General features: G+C 40.9%; 1 protein-coding gene across 2 annotated transcripts in view; it reads left to right on the top strand.

Annotated features, from left to right (window-relative positions):
• Positions 1-14801, top strand: part of LRP8 (LDL receptor related protein 8) — a 198695-nt gene that overhangs the window by 148310 nt on the left and 35584 nt on the right. For both annotated transcript variants that reach the window (XM_030032452.2, XM_030032451.2), the window contains exon 4: positions 4187-4315. In XM_030032452.2, coding sequence (XP_029888312.1) covers positions 4187-4315 — 129 coding nt within the window. The remainder of the gene's footprint in view (positions 1-4186; positions 4316-14801) is intronic.

Raw genomic sequence — 14801 nt, 5'->3', positions numbered from 1 at the left:
CAGAAGTATTTTTGTCAAAATTTTGCTTTGAGTTTTATGCAAGATATCCTATCCATTATCTGCCAGTGCTTACAAGTTGTTGGCTTCCATGCAGTGATTTCTTGGGTGCAGAAACCACTGGAACACAGAGATTTGTTGAACTGTGACCAACAGCAGCTTCTGTTGCTGCATCTCTGCAAGTTCAAGCTTTGATTTACGTTTTTTAAACGTCTGTAATTACTCTGTCAGCGAGATGATTTACACAGAGATTGCTTTCCATAAATAGGAATCTTCTGTCCCTACTGTTCCAAACCTTTCAGCTTCCCAAAGCTATTAAGCATCTGCCCACAGCAGCCAAGCAAAAGTAATGCCCATACTTAAACTGTGACCAATAAATAATCTTTTTGCTGGTTAATGATCCCACTGTGTTATGATACCACTTTATAATTATATTTCACCTTCTTCAAAATCAGGTGTGCGGAAAGTGTTCTCACCTGTCTTGACCTACTTAGTTCTCAATGGAGATTTACTGTGAAGATGAAAAAGCTGGTCCTACTTGGCATTAAAACAAATCTTCTGTTCCATTACCATAGCCTGAGCAAGAAGACCTAGAACAACTTTTTGAGATGTGGACCAATAACCTGATTAATAAATGTCTCTGTGACTTTTTTTGGTCTCCTGGTATGCGAGTCCAATACAAACCTTGTTCTTGAATACACTACACAAATGCAGTTAGGAGGCAAACTTTCAAAAAAGTGCAAAAGAATGGAAATCCATTTAGAGTAATAAATCTAGTGAGGAAATATTATTTTTTATCTCCTGTATTCTAAGCATGTGTTTGCTTATGGCGTAAAAATTTGGTTTAGGGCATGGGGCAGCCTAGAAGCGAACCTCATCACAGGGCCCAACCTTGAATTGAATGGCGGGGAGAAGAGGGGCTCAGCAGGGCGCGAGTGCTCCGTCTCATACAGCCATGTGCAGGGTCAAGGGGAGCTGTGAGCTCCTTGCCCCAGGAGCAAACTCCCATCTGCCTGACCCTCTGAAGTGGCTTCTCAGCAGCCAGCATTTGGTGGTGAAGGCATTTGGGAGGGGGCAGCTGGGTTTCAGTGGCTGGGGAGCTGTGCACCTCGGAGCGGAGAGGCTTTGGACGCCTTGGTGGAGGAATGCAAAGCCCAGGCAGCTACTGGAGACCCCAGTCACATCACCCCTCTGTACGGTATTTGTTGCAAAAGCCCCGTTTTCACTGATGCTGCTTGGTGGCTCCCTCAGAAACAAGGCAGCCTTGCTGTAGGCGTTGGGGTCCCTTCCCCACAGCTAGGCATCGTGCATCTCCCCTCCCCAGGCCTCTTGTCCTGCCTCATACACACGGCCTGCGGCCATCCCTGTCCCTTTGCCAGAAGTTGCTGTCTTTTCCTCAGAGTTGCCACCTTTCTCCTCAGAGGGGCCGATGGCAGAGAGATGCGGCCTCTGGTGCCTTCCCTCCCTGGCCCCTGCAGGCTTGTCCTGCCAGAGTGCAGTCTGTAATCCTTGTGTGGCTCTACAGACTTGGTTTTGTTTTTTAAAAATAAACTATAGTGACTTGGCTGCACGTTTTTGTTTTTCAACGCAGCATTCTCCAGACTCGCACCTATGCATGTGAGGGCTGGGTGAGGCCAGCAGAAGCGGTATTTTTGGGGTGCAGGCTCTTCGTGCTGAGGGGCTGTGGGGCTTCTAGGCCAAATAGACCATTTTAGCTCCATTTTTTCTTGTTTGAGGGGGCTGCTGGTTGTCAATCAGCTGCCACAGAATTTGTTTTTACTTCTGTATCCATGAATTACTTGGGCATGTTTAAGGATGGCACGCCCCAGGTTACAGCTCAGGGGATGGTGTCTGGAGCAGCTCAGCCGCAGTGAGGCATGCCAGCTTCCTCGAGGGCGAGCACCTTGTTTTACACCATTTTGCACAGTTGGCAAGTGACCTGGTTTTCAGACGTGCTATCTGACTTCTGTGGAAGGACGCGACTGCTCAGCGCCACCGAGCGTCCCTGCAGTCATGCATTATAAACCTGCAGCTGAGAGGGACCAGGGCCAAGGGGAAAATGCAGGATGTGGGTCCTGGCCTGTGGCAGGGCATGGATCTGAGTGGGCAGACATATTGATCCTGGTGGGGAGTTGTTGTGGAGCCTTTCCAATGTCAGGTGATTTCTATTACTGACCTGCTGGTAAAGTAATCAAAAGGCTATGTAAGCATCTCCCCCCGCCCCCGTAGATCATGCAACATTCATAAATGTTATTTCGGTATGCAGTGAGCAAATTTGAACAAAAATGCTGTCTTGCCTCAGGGTTATGAAACTTCATTATGTCTGTCATTAACTGTCTGTCTGTGGCAGGACCTAATTTTTCTTGATATATTGGTTGCCCACAGCTTCTAGAAACTGCTTCTTATAGCACTTCAAGGTGCTAAGACAGAGAAATCCTAGAATTAAATGGCACTGCTTTCTAAGTGGCTGATTGATGCTTTGGGGCTGTAAGATGCCCCTCTACAGCTTTCTTGTGCAGGTGGAAAGGGAGAGGTATAATTTTCACCCTCTTTTGCTCAGCACTTGGGAAGCTGGTTGGCTTTGCATAGATACTTTTACCAGGGCAGGGTAATGTGAGAGTTTAATTCAGAATTTAGGTTCCTCCCTTTTCAGTAGACCTTCAGCCATATATAGTGTTGCTATCATTAATACCAATGCTAGAACTATTTGAAAACATGTAATTTTTTAAAGAGAGAAATAGGTCTGTTTAATAAGCAAATCCTGCCAAACTGGATGATGATTCCAGAATACTAAACAATTGTTTAAACTGTGGAATATTATGCATTCAAGCAGCCTTGTCACAATAAACGTACATCTCTTGCTCTTTACACTAGTATGAAAAAAATAAAAAGAAGGAATTTTGGCAATGCAAAATAGTTATAAGAGAACGAGCTTCACAGCTTGCTTGGTTCCAGATAAATTTGGCAGATTGTTTTTTCATAGTTGTATTCTTGCATGTACTGGGGTTTTTGCTTCTGTGGGTCATCGTGTGTCTCTCTTAGATCACAGTTGCCTTTAACTTAGGCAGTTACAGTCAAGTTTGTTTAACATGTGTGAGTTCGTGCTTGTGCTTGCCACTTTTTCCCCAGTTTTACTGACCGTAATCTGCCTAGATCATTAAATTTAGACATTGCCTTGCAATACCAAACGTATAAGTAAACCCTTATACTGAAACTAGGCAATTCATTTTTCCTAACTTAATTTGAGGTAGTATTTTCAGAGTAGTTTGTCCAGTACTACTGTTGCTTTGTGCAGGGTGCTAGTGTTTTAATAGCAAAAGCACAGTGTATTGGAGGTTTGAGGCAGTCACAAACAGGCAGGGCTGTTGCTGCATTGAGCATTGCTCACACCGAGTATTGCAGTCCTGTGGAGCAACCAGCCCTAGGTTCTTAGTTGAAATCCCTGTTGATCAGTTGAAGCAACTCTGTCAGTTCATTTTGGTTGAGTTAAGCTTGAAAATAGGAGTGAGGGCTGGTATTTGTTTTATTTGCATGTTCCTGTACAAGTATGTTCCTGGATGGGATTGGCTGGGCCAGGCACAGGCTGGAAGGACAGGAAGGTCCTTGTTTCTGGGGTAGCCTGTGCAAGGAGACCTGATTGAAGAGGCAGCAGCATGTGGCATAGAGGAAGGTGGCAGCACAAAGCTGGGCACTTCTAGCCCGTGCACAGTCTGAGATGGCACGGAGAAGGTGTAAAAGGGCCACCAGGCCCCAAGAGTGTGTAAAGAGCCACGGGGCCTATGAACAGTTTGTTGCAACTCAGGGTCACTGGGATGGCCAGAAGCAAGAGCCTGCCTGCAAGGAAATGCTAGGTAGGAGAAGTTGCATACGAATCTGTCTTCTGTTCCTCTCCCCCAATTCCTTTGAGTTTAAAGTTAAGGTTCTGGGATTTTGTTGACATAAACAGCGGTGCTTTTTTTTTTTTTCCCCTTTTTTTTTTTTTTTTCATGTAAAAGTATTGTGATATCTTCTGAGGACACATATGGGACATGTAAGCAGCCATAACTCAAAATCAGGTTGACTTGGGATTTCATTACGATATGTCTCAGAATTAAGCCATACAAAATAAAAGTAACTTTAAAAGTGTAAACAATGTTAGCAATGTCTAGAATTTCTGTTTAACTTTTTTTTTTTCATTTTATTCTTCCAGCTAAGCAAGTATGTCCAGCTGAAAAAATTAGCTGTGGGGACTTAAGCAACAAATGTATCCCATTGTCCTGGAGATGTGATGGGCAGAAGGATTGTGAAAGTGGTATTGATGAGGCTGGTTGCACTCCTGGTGAGTTAAAGTAATACTTTAATATGTATGCATCATCTCCCTTTAGGACTATAAAGGTCCTAGAGTGACTATTACAAATTGCATGTAAGGGGATGGCTTTTCCTGCCAACAAATTCATTCACTCTACATTTGCAGTGCTAAGCGGTGAATTTTAGAAAAAGAGAGGAAAGAAGGATTCTCCAGTTGGAGCTGGCTGGAGAATATAAAGTCAACTCTATGGAGAATTAAGTATTCTTTTACTACTGTAGCAGAATATAGTTAGTTTGGAACATGATTATCAGGGTTAATACCCAGATGATGTGGTAAGGACTTAAATAACAATGTTCAAACCTTCCTCTGTGGTAGCTCAGCGGCTTACTGCTGTGTCCTTCCTCCTGCAGAGTGTAGCCCTATAGACTAAGGCTAGTTTTTGCTGGGAAATAATAGATAGGCCTGGACATTTCTTTATTAATAGCATGTTGGTTTCACTGGACAGAGAGAGAATGATATACTATTTACTGTAACTGTTTTAAATTCAGTCCCTAAATGGCCATTGCCTTTTGTTAGGCCTTTCTCTACTGAATGAAAGAGCTCTTTAACAGTGTTTTCCCTCTGTGAAAACTCCTACACTGTGTAATCAAGCCATTTTTCAAACTGTCTTTCTGATAGACTGAACATATTTAGTTCTTTATGCTTCTTGTTGTCAAATATTTTCTTTTGAATGACTGCTTGATGCATTTTTGTGGCTCCCTTCAATATCCCAGCTGACTTTCCAACTTTTTATACAGACCACCAGAACTTAGGGAATATCAGTCTTAAAAGTCTGTGCAGAAGTAAAATCACCTTTCTAATACTGTTCTTATATAACTATTTGTCATTATTAAATTCTTTGTGTGCAAACAATCCCAAGCTATTAAGAAGGTATCTTACGCTCTGTGTAGTTGTTCATTCATCCATCAGTATTTCTGGTGTTGCATGTGGTATCAGCAATGTTATTTTTACTTCCAGATTACTGGTGAAAGGGTTGAATGATTACAGGCAAGCACAGATTGATGTTTCTTCGTTTGAAAACTGAGTTTTGGACTCTAATACCTAGCCAGTTCATAATCCACATTATATCTTTTTATTGAAGTTGCATAATGAAATATGTTTTATGTGAACATTTTGTGGTTCTGAATAAAACACTGTGGATAAATTTATTTCTTTGCAGTCAGCTTTATCACACAAAATCTTACCAAAGATTTTACTGTCTGAGCAACCTGTTCCAGTATTTAGCCACTGATTGTAAAAATATTTTTTCTTTGTGCTTTTTTATTTTTTCCTTTGTCACAACTTGTGCCCATTGCCTCTTCTCTTTCTGCTGTGCATTTCTAAGAGTTGGCCTCCAGCTTCACTGTATCACCCCATTAGATATTGGAAAATTGCAATAAAATCTCCCTCTAACCTTCTCCAGGTTAACCAAACCCATTCCCTCAGCCCCTCCTTGTATGTCATATGCTCCAGCACCATAATCATCATGCTGGACTTCCACTGGACCCTCTCCAGGTTGCAAATGCCTTTCCTGTACTGTCAGGGTGGCACAAAACTGGACATAGTATTTCAGATATGACCTAACAAGTACTAACTAGAGGAGAATAATCACTTCCCTCAACCTGCCGGCCTCACTCTTGCTAATGAAATGAATGCAAGAAATTGCAAGAAATAATGTAATGAAACCAGTGTGGGGTTTGTTATGTATGAAGCTCAGTATGAAGTTTCAATGCGACTCACTAATTCAATTAACCACAGATTAGACACAAAGCTTTTCAAAACATCTCCATTCCATATTGCACATGACTCCGAGGTCCAGCGGTAACAGTAACAGGTTACTGTGCTTGCGCTGAGCCTGTGCAGCATAGTTCCAGTTGGGTTGGCTCACATGGAAAAGGCATAGGTTGCCTTATGTTGCCTCCTGTTTCATGTGCAATTAAGTGTGTGTGCATGGACAATTCCTAAGTAATAAATTATTATGATGTGGTAAGTTGGTGATGTGCTTAGACCCCTGGTCTTGTGTCCTTTAAGCTAATGATGTTTTGGCAGTTTTCAAAAGTCTTTTATTTGTTTTCTGTATGAAACTCTCAGTGTTCTCTCTATAGCATATGCATGTTTTTTCCTTTGAATGGGAGGCTTGAATTAGAGACAAGTTCAGAAGATAATTGTAACTGTTATTGAAAAAATTATTCTTTTCCCAATATAAGTTAGTGAAATTAAAACAATTTTTACACTGGTGGCTGCCTATGCTAATTTAATGCTGCTGCTTACATCAGTAGTAGTTGTGTCATGGAGTCTTTTATTTATAATAAAAATCTACTTGAAATTGCTTTGAACTTCTTTTTTCCAAGGCTTTAGGTAGCCCCCAAAATGAATGTAAATATGTTCTGAGTGCCACATAATTTCAGCATAATGATGCTATTAATGGATTTAGAAATAGCTGAGTGTTTCTCTTCTGGATGTTTCAGCATCTCTAGTCTTGCTTATCTTCCACGTTTTTAGTGCACGTGCAGATTCTTAAAATGGAAATTTAATCCAACGACAAATCAACCATCTTCTGATGGTTGTTGGGTAACTCATGTGAAATGAATTAGTGACTTTCATCTAGTTCCTTATGACTGAGTGTTGTCCCCACATAGGCTGTCACTTCAGTGGGTGCACGTTGGCAATCTCTGCCGAGGGATCACTGCTGAGTCTGAATGTGGGATGGGCCACTCTGGCCAGAGGACCAGGCAGAAGGGCACTGACAGGTAGACTTGGAGCTTCCTGGGTGGGTGCAAACATCAGAAGCTTTCAGCCCTAAGATCTGTTCACTCAGCACCTTTCAGAGGCATTAAACTCTCTTTGAGGAAGAAACCGGAGGCACTGTTGAATGGCTGTAGTGGGACCATTGTCAGTGAGATTGCTTGTCAAATTAAGGTGTTTCCCTCATGGACGTGAACAAATGTGTTAGCTGTTTAAACTCGGAGAGCTTGTGGGGGATTTATAGCTATCCTCTCTTTTATCCAAATCTGATAAACCTCACTAAGCCTATCTACTGATACTCTGTTAACATTCCTATTTCTTCTCTGTTTAGAATCCTCCTTTATCTGTTTTCTCTTATATCAGCAGCAGACAGTATCCTGACCAAAAAAAAAAAAAAAGTCTGTTCCTAGGTTCAGACCTTTTCTTCTTCTCTCTCTCTTTTTTTTTTTTTTTTTTTTTTTTTTTTTTTTTTTAACCTCTGCACTCATGTTTTGTTCTCATTTTAAAAAGAAGCTTCAGCACTGTCACCTGCAGCCCCTTGGAGCAGAGCACCCTGTCATAACTAAGGCTGCACCTCTCACGGAGCTGACCAACTTGTCTATAAATAACACATCATTCTGGATAAATGTTTGGAAGGGAGTTTAGTTGTGCTCAGGATAATTTCTATGGTGAGAGCCTGCATGTGCAACAAACAAGTGGAAGACGAGTTGAAGATATTGTGAGTGGGCATCCAGAACAAAAACCCTAAGCTCTTTCTAAATCCATGTTAATAAGGCTATTACTTCAAGCTAACGTGACACTTTAAACATATTTTAACTGTGGATACCCCTATTTTCTGATAGCAATAACAGGCTCTTAGTATTGTAATTCTTCAAAAGAACTTAATATGGAGTTTATGAACATTACTTGAGCCTGCATTTCTGCATTGGTAATTTGTACCACTAACAATATCGTGCTGGTATCCTGATACAGGAGCAGGGCTTGGTTGTGCTGAGGCTGTGCAAGTGCCTGTCCCTATATCAAAATGTTCGCACTCCAAGTTAAGGGAGGATCCATTGCAGGAGAGTGCAGGAGAGGAAAACAATGGCTATGGTGGTAGAATCATCCAAAACTGTAAGAACCGTGCAAGTGTATTATGGTTCTTCCTTCTATGTCTGCTTCTGGCCTCCAACAACTTGCTTTTCAGATACTGTTCTGGATTTGATAATTCTTGGTGGATTTTTCTTCTCAGAATTATGTAGTTGCTTTTTGAATCAATGTGAAATTTATCCAGCATAGTCAGTGTAGGCACTGGCACAGCCAGCTGGAGGGAGAAAGCTGCTGTTCAGAAATTCAGGGGCAAAAGTATAGAATATGAATAAGAGAATCTTCTGTTTGGGTTGAGTTCTCCTTTGTGCTTTGTATCAGCCATGTCCTTGGTGCATCATCTTGCATGAATGGAAACAAACTGGTGCTCTACATCCTTCTCCTTTGCTTTTGGTCACCGTTGAATACTTGCTGTTTCAATCGGCACCCCGTGTGATCTGATAAAAGTTTGTCACAGCAATGCTTAGAATATCTTTCCTTCAAGGAAGGAGGGAATTTGCAGTCTTGCATGCTGTCCTTGTGTAACCCCCTTTAGACAAAAAGAGTTCAGCTGCAGTTAGCAAGCTCTGGACTTACCTGAGTGCAGGTATGATGAAAAAAAAATGCATCATCTCAAACAATGGATAAGTGAAAATAATTCCTCTGAGTTCCTCATCTCCCCCTGTACAATCCAGCCTTACAAAAAGCTAGCCTTAGGAGTAAGCAAAGCAGACTGTATTCATCTGAAATAAGGGTCTTGTTTGCCATGCCAGGAGTGAGAAAACAATTTGATAGATGAAATCCATTAAAATAAAAACTTCCATAGAGATGTGTAAAACAGCCTTTGCTGGCCTGTTAGGCCGGGTCTGGTACCAGTATTAGGAAAGCAGTTATTTTCCTAAGCAGTCCAGGCACTGACCCCATCATACTGGTTGGAAGCCATTATCGGTGGTAAGGCACTTTATTGTTGTTGTTGACCCATGAACAAAGAGAAAAAATGGTGTGATTTTCACCCTGTGGAAGAACTTCCCAAGGAAGCAATGGAAGCTGTGAATTACTTAACCTGCAGTAGTTAAAGCACCAGTGATAGGGATCCAGATTTGTGTCTGTACAGGCTGTAATTGCCCCAGGGATTAATTGCAGGTATTAATCCTTGCATGTAGGTAGCTAAGTGCCTGTCTGCCTAAATAATTTACTTCCAGCAGGTAGGCTTTAAGTCCACTAACTTCCAGTGCACAGACAACTTTTGAAAATGCAAATATCTGTCTTTTTAACATTAAAGAGTACATAAAAAGAAAAACCCTCTTATTTTTCAGTTCTTTGGAGCAGAAGTAATTTGTGTCTTTACAATATGAAGTGTGTTGCAGTCATAGGTCAGGTTTAGTCCTCTAAAATAGACATCAACAGTTAATAATGTAAGAGCAGTCTTGAATTTGCTGGCTTTGAGGTGCTGGCGTCCTCTTTCTTATTTCCCTGGTTGAGGTTTTCTACTCCCACTGTACCTAACCTTTGTCACAATTGATTGGACATGCTTAGGAACGTGTTTACTGAGACTAAAAGAGAAATTAAATATGAGAGACTGTAATTAAAGCGTCACAACTTGGGGTCAGTCTGGACTTTGCTAACTACTGCAGAACTTGTTAAATCTCTGCTAAGAGAGATATTAACCAGTGTTTTGTCAGCCACTCAGGAATGCAGCGAGCATTTCAGCATGGCTTTAGAATGGAAGAGCTACCATCCTGCAACAGTTGAAATGGGCATTGAACCCCTTTAATGCACACATCACTTGTTCTCCCTGACAGGACTGTGGGATGCTCAACAGAGAGAGCAAGGCTCTGACCCCACTCTTCTGATTGAGTTACTGGTTCTCACCTGGACCACTTCTTGCACCCAGTATGGAAATTGTCTTGCAGATGAGGAGTTGGAAGTGTACCATTTTCCCCTTTCCCAATAGTCAGATACAGTGAAATGACGTATTTGTTGATACATTGATAGCATAATAAGTTATTTTCCCATACCATGATTTATTCTGCTTAACTATAGGATAGAGACAGTGATGGGGGAACTTGTGCAGGTAACGGACATACTTGTACTGATCTCATGAAGTTGTCCAAGGGTGAGAGCCAGGAATTTCTGCAGGAGTCTCATGACAGTGACAGCCTCATTACCAAGAGCATCTTCTTTTGGACCCTGATCTTCTGCCTTTTCATTGCTGACCATATATCTCAGAATTAGTTCTGGATTTTCAGCCCTATGATATGATACGCCAGATTAAAAGTGAACAAACTGGGTAAAGTTTTTTAAATTAATAAGGGAAATAACAGTAAGCACAGTCTTGCTCAGCTGTAAGCCACATGTCCTTGCTATGGTAGCTCACATCCTTCATGTTTCCATAGCATATGTATCACTTACAAGATCCTTAGGGCAGGAGCTTTTTGCTTACTCTTTGCTGGCAAAGCTCCAGGCACATGCGTGGTTCTCCATAAAAAGCAGCAGTGCTTACAAGTGAGTGGTCCTTTTCCTGGAAGGTCCAAGTGCAGAAAACTTTCAGAGTCAACTCTTTGCAATGCGCTGCTCAATAGCCCTCATGTCACCTGAGAACCACTGGCAGAAGGCCAAATTTAAAGCCGGCTAAAGCTGGTCTGATTCCTCCAGCAGATCCACCTGGTGATGAGCCAGCTGAAGTGGGGAAATTACAAAGCTAGTTTAAAGCCACTGTCCTCCACACTGCTCCTGCACCTACACTCACATGAAGTGACCTTTGTATTGACAGTTAAATTGTTTTATCATCTTATATCATTGTCCTGTAGCAATAAGGAGTATCATGTCGTCTCAGCATCATTTTCTTCTTAATGTAGTAACAGGTACCAGTGTTTTGCATCTGAGTCACACTTGCGGTGCTACCTCTGGGGATTTGACCATACTGATTCTCTTCATTCCAAATCTCCACAGATCCTACTGAGAGCTTTTTACTTGGTGATAATGTAGCACTAATTTTATCTTCCTGATAATGCATGCAGCCTGATTAATGCATGCTTTTGTCAAAGTTATGAATTCTGTTCATTATCTTCATTAACACTCTAGGTGCACAGTGATGTACTGTTCCTCAGTCAGCTCAGAAGGAAATCAAAGGATCAGATTTTGGCATATCTTCTCCCTGAGAAACCCACAAATTTTAATGGGGTTAAAGTCCGTAGTATTGCATTCATGCTTGTAGAGGAAATACTTACTTAATATCACTATTGATGATTATTTCAGCATGTGATGAAAAGAGACATGGCTAGCCTGAAATTCCTGTCATTTTATAAAAGCTGTAACTTGAGTACACTTGCCGTGGTGGAGGAATCTACAGTTATTTCCAAGAATGGATAAAAAATTACTATAGATTTAACAAATGGAAGTCCTTCATAAATAAGATAAGGTAGTACAGCAATGATATCCTCTGGGCTTTACATGATGTTTAATTACTGGACAGCTGGAGGGATTAATGCTTGTGCATTATGCCCTGGCTCTCAGAAATTAAACATGTACAGCTGCCACTTTATCACTGCTTAAAGTATTAGAGCTCCTTCAAAAGCAGTAGTAATTGCAGAAAAATCCCCATTGTTATTTAGGAAAAATCTCAGCCCATAATTATGTTTGTCCTGAGTTCCTTCAGAACAAAACAGCAAGAAAAATGAGATTGGTAGTTACCTTTAATTGCACTCTTACAGGAAGAATGAAGGTAGTTGCATTTTGAATATATTGGATGCTTGTTGTAATTAAATGTAAAATACTGCATGAACTTAGGTTAGAGGTAAGATAGTCGTTGCGTAAGTCAAGAATTAAACCCTAAAGCCATGGACTAAGCTGTGCCAGGGCTCTACCTGCAGAATGTTAAGGCAAAATGGCTTTGTTTTCCCTACTGCTGTCTCTTGAGCTTAGGTTTTAAAAAAGAATAGACATATGTAATGTTCTGCAAATGGAGTTTCCCAGTACTGAGTGGTGCCTCGCTCACAACAGCAGGCTTTGTGGTGGCCTCTGCATGTTTGCCCTGTGCTGATCACTCAGTTGCAGATAAATTGTCCGTATCAGTATGTGCCATGAATAATTTATTCTTTAAAGCATAATAAACGAAAACACAGTATGAAAACAAGACAATTTAGAATTTGGTACTTCTACAATGTTTCCCTGAAGGTATGCTAGGGAAAAACAGTAGATGCAAAGAGCACACTGCAAGCACGCTCGTGCTCTCTCTCTCTCACACACACATCCTACATACCCAAATGATAATTTTTCACAAAGTTGTGGAAGAGTAGTATGAAAGAACTGGTTTTATACCAAGATTTGTGGATAATTAAAATGAAAGCCTAATGCTGCTGGACTGCATGTTACCTGTGCACCCACACAAAAGCTTTGTCTTGCTGCTCTTTCTGTGCTTTAGCTGGACAAGTTGCCTCTGATTCTTCTTTCCAATCTCACATGTCATACTGTCAGAGGAGCAAAAATTGGCATGTAGTTATGTTTATCTTCTGGGCAGTCTATCTTTCAACAGTTAGAGTACTTGGAGTCAAAATAGCCAAGAAATTGCATCTCTTATTGCCAAATATGATTGTATTTCATGTCCCTGAAGTGCTTTCTTCATAAGAATGGAGCTATAATTCTGAGTCTATTCATCCAAAAAGCAAGAATCTGTTTAGTTTTATTAAGGGAAATATTCTGTAGATGTCAGTGCCAACAATCATGTTACGATGGCAGATACGTGGGTAGGAATTCTATCCTTCAGTGGCCACGGGTACATATGCGTTACGCTAATTAACGAGTGCTTAACAGTTATGCTTCCTGAGCATATGATCTGAAGACTGAAGCAAAATCAGTTAGCTTGAACTCAGTACAGTCCTACGCAGGAGAGGACCATGTAATGTTTGATGCAAAACCAAAAAAAGCTGGTTTATGAGTCATGTTAATGGATAAAACAACATCTGAAAGTTATCTTAGTGGCTGAAATACACTGATTTCATACAGAGGAAGATATAATAGTTGGATTAACTTTGCTTATATTTTGCAAAGAAATTTGTTTATTTGATAAAATATAACAGGGAAGGTTTAGCTCACAGTAAAATACACTTCAATACACTTATTTTTTCCAACAAGTTTAAAATAATTGCTCATGTTGTACAATTGATTCTTCATCTCAGCCCAAATCCAGCAAAGTGCTGCTTTCTATTTCAGAGCTGTAGAAACTGAAGGGCAAATCCTAATGCCATAGAAATCTCACTACTATTAAAGTGAGTGCAGTTAGCACACAACCCTTACACTTTTAATTGCAGTGAGTGTCACTCAGTGCTTAAATTTTCCATTTGAGTAGAATATCTAAGACATTTTTTCTAAAAATTATTGCCATTCCTTTGTGGAATTGTGGGTACATTATGTGGGTAGGTTGTTTACACCAAATAATAGCTGTGCCCCCTAATATCACATAACTGAAAATAATTAGGGCTGGTTGTTTCCTGTAAAGTCTGTCAGTCTCTCCTCCTCCCAAAACCACCACAGTGGTCTTGTCTTTGTAGACTTGGTCAATATAGTATGTGCTTATATTCATAAGCTTGAATCTGGCTACAGCAAATTCTGCCAAGTGTCCGGTATCCTCAGTGCTTCTTTTCTAAGGTACTCCTCCCTTCAGATCAGTTGCCTTGCAAATTGTTTTATTTCAAAAGCATCTTTTTAATTGTTACTGAACCTACATTCAAACTCACTTTGGACCACTGTTCCTAGAGAAATGTGAGAGACAGTTGGGTAAACTAGGGGGTGAGATGTGTGAACTCTCAGTGTTTTTTGTTTTGTCTGCGCTCCAGAAGATTTAATAGTGCCATGTTCTAAATGAAATGAATATTTAAGTCTGATAGTGAAGCAAACTGCAATAAGAATTAGTATCTCCTCTTACAGAGAATTCCCATCAAGCAAAGTAAATTAGTGGAAGTGGAGATTTTATGGGGCAGTGACCTCATTGCTTGCAATGTGAGCACTGCTTTGTCCCTCGTTACTCAGCTGAGTTAAAACCTGTGAGCCCTCGGCTGCTGTAGCTACCAGATTATCATGCTGAAGCCAGGCTTTTCTCTCTGCCTTACCTGTTTGGCCCATTGGTTCAGAAATGTATCATGAGCGTGGCCAACGTGTGGCTTTTCTTTGTTCTGTTTTTCACAGATAGGCCTGTGCGGTGATTCCATCAACAAAGAATTCTACCTAAGAATTAAGATTTTTTTTTTTTTTTTCTTTCTCTACAATTGCTTTTGAGGTGTGCACAGTTTCCATGATGCTAGAGTAGCTGCACAAGCAGAGCAGTACCTGTAGCTTTGTAGTGTCAGTTGCCGCTCCCTTGTCTTACCCACATTCAATAAAGGTAAGTATTGTAGATTGTTACAAACCTCCAGGATTCCTTTTTTAGTTACGGCAGTGTAAAAGACTTGATTGATTCTGGTGGAATGGTTCAGTTTTCCAGCTGGTTAAATTGGTGCCATCCCTGTGCTTGGGAATGTGCGGGTAAGGAGGAGGCGACAGGCCAGTGAAATAGCTGTGGACTAACAGACATGGGTTTGAATTCCTTGCCTTTCCCAGTCAGAAAAAAAACGGAGCTTGCAAATTTTCTGAGAGCAAAACAAATCGTGCCATCATTTGCCAATGTGACTAA

The sequence above is a fragment of the Aquila chrysaetos genome, chromosome 12, assembly GCF_900496995.4.
Source record: "Aquila chrysaetos chrysaetos chromosome 12, bAquChr1.4, whole genome shotgun sequence".
NCBI lineage: Eukaryota > Metazoa > Chordata > Aves > Accipitriformes > Accipitridae > Aquila > Aquila chrysaetos.
This window is presented reverse-complemented; position numbering and strand designations above follow the sequence as displayed.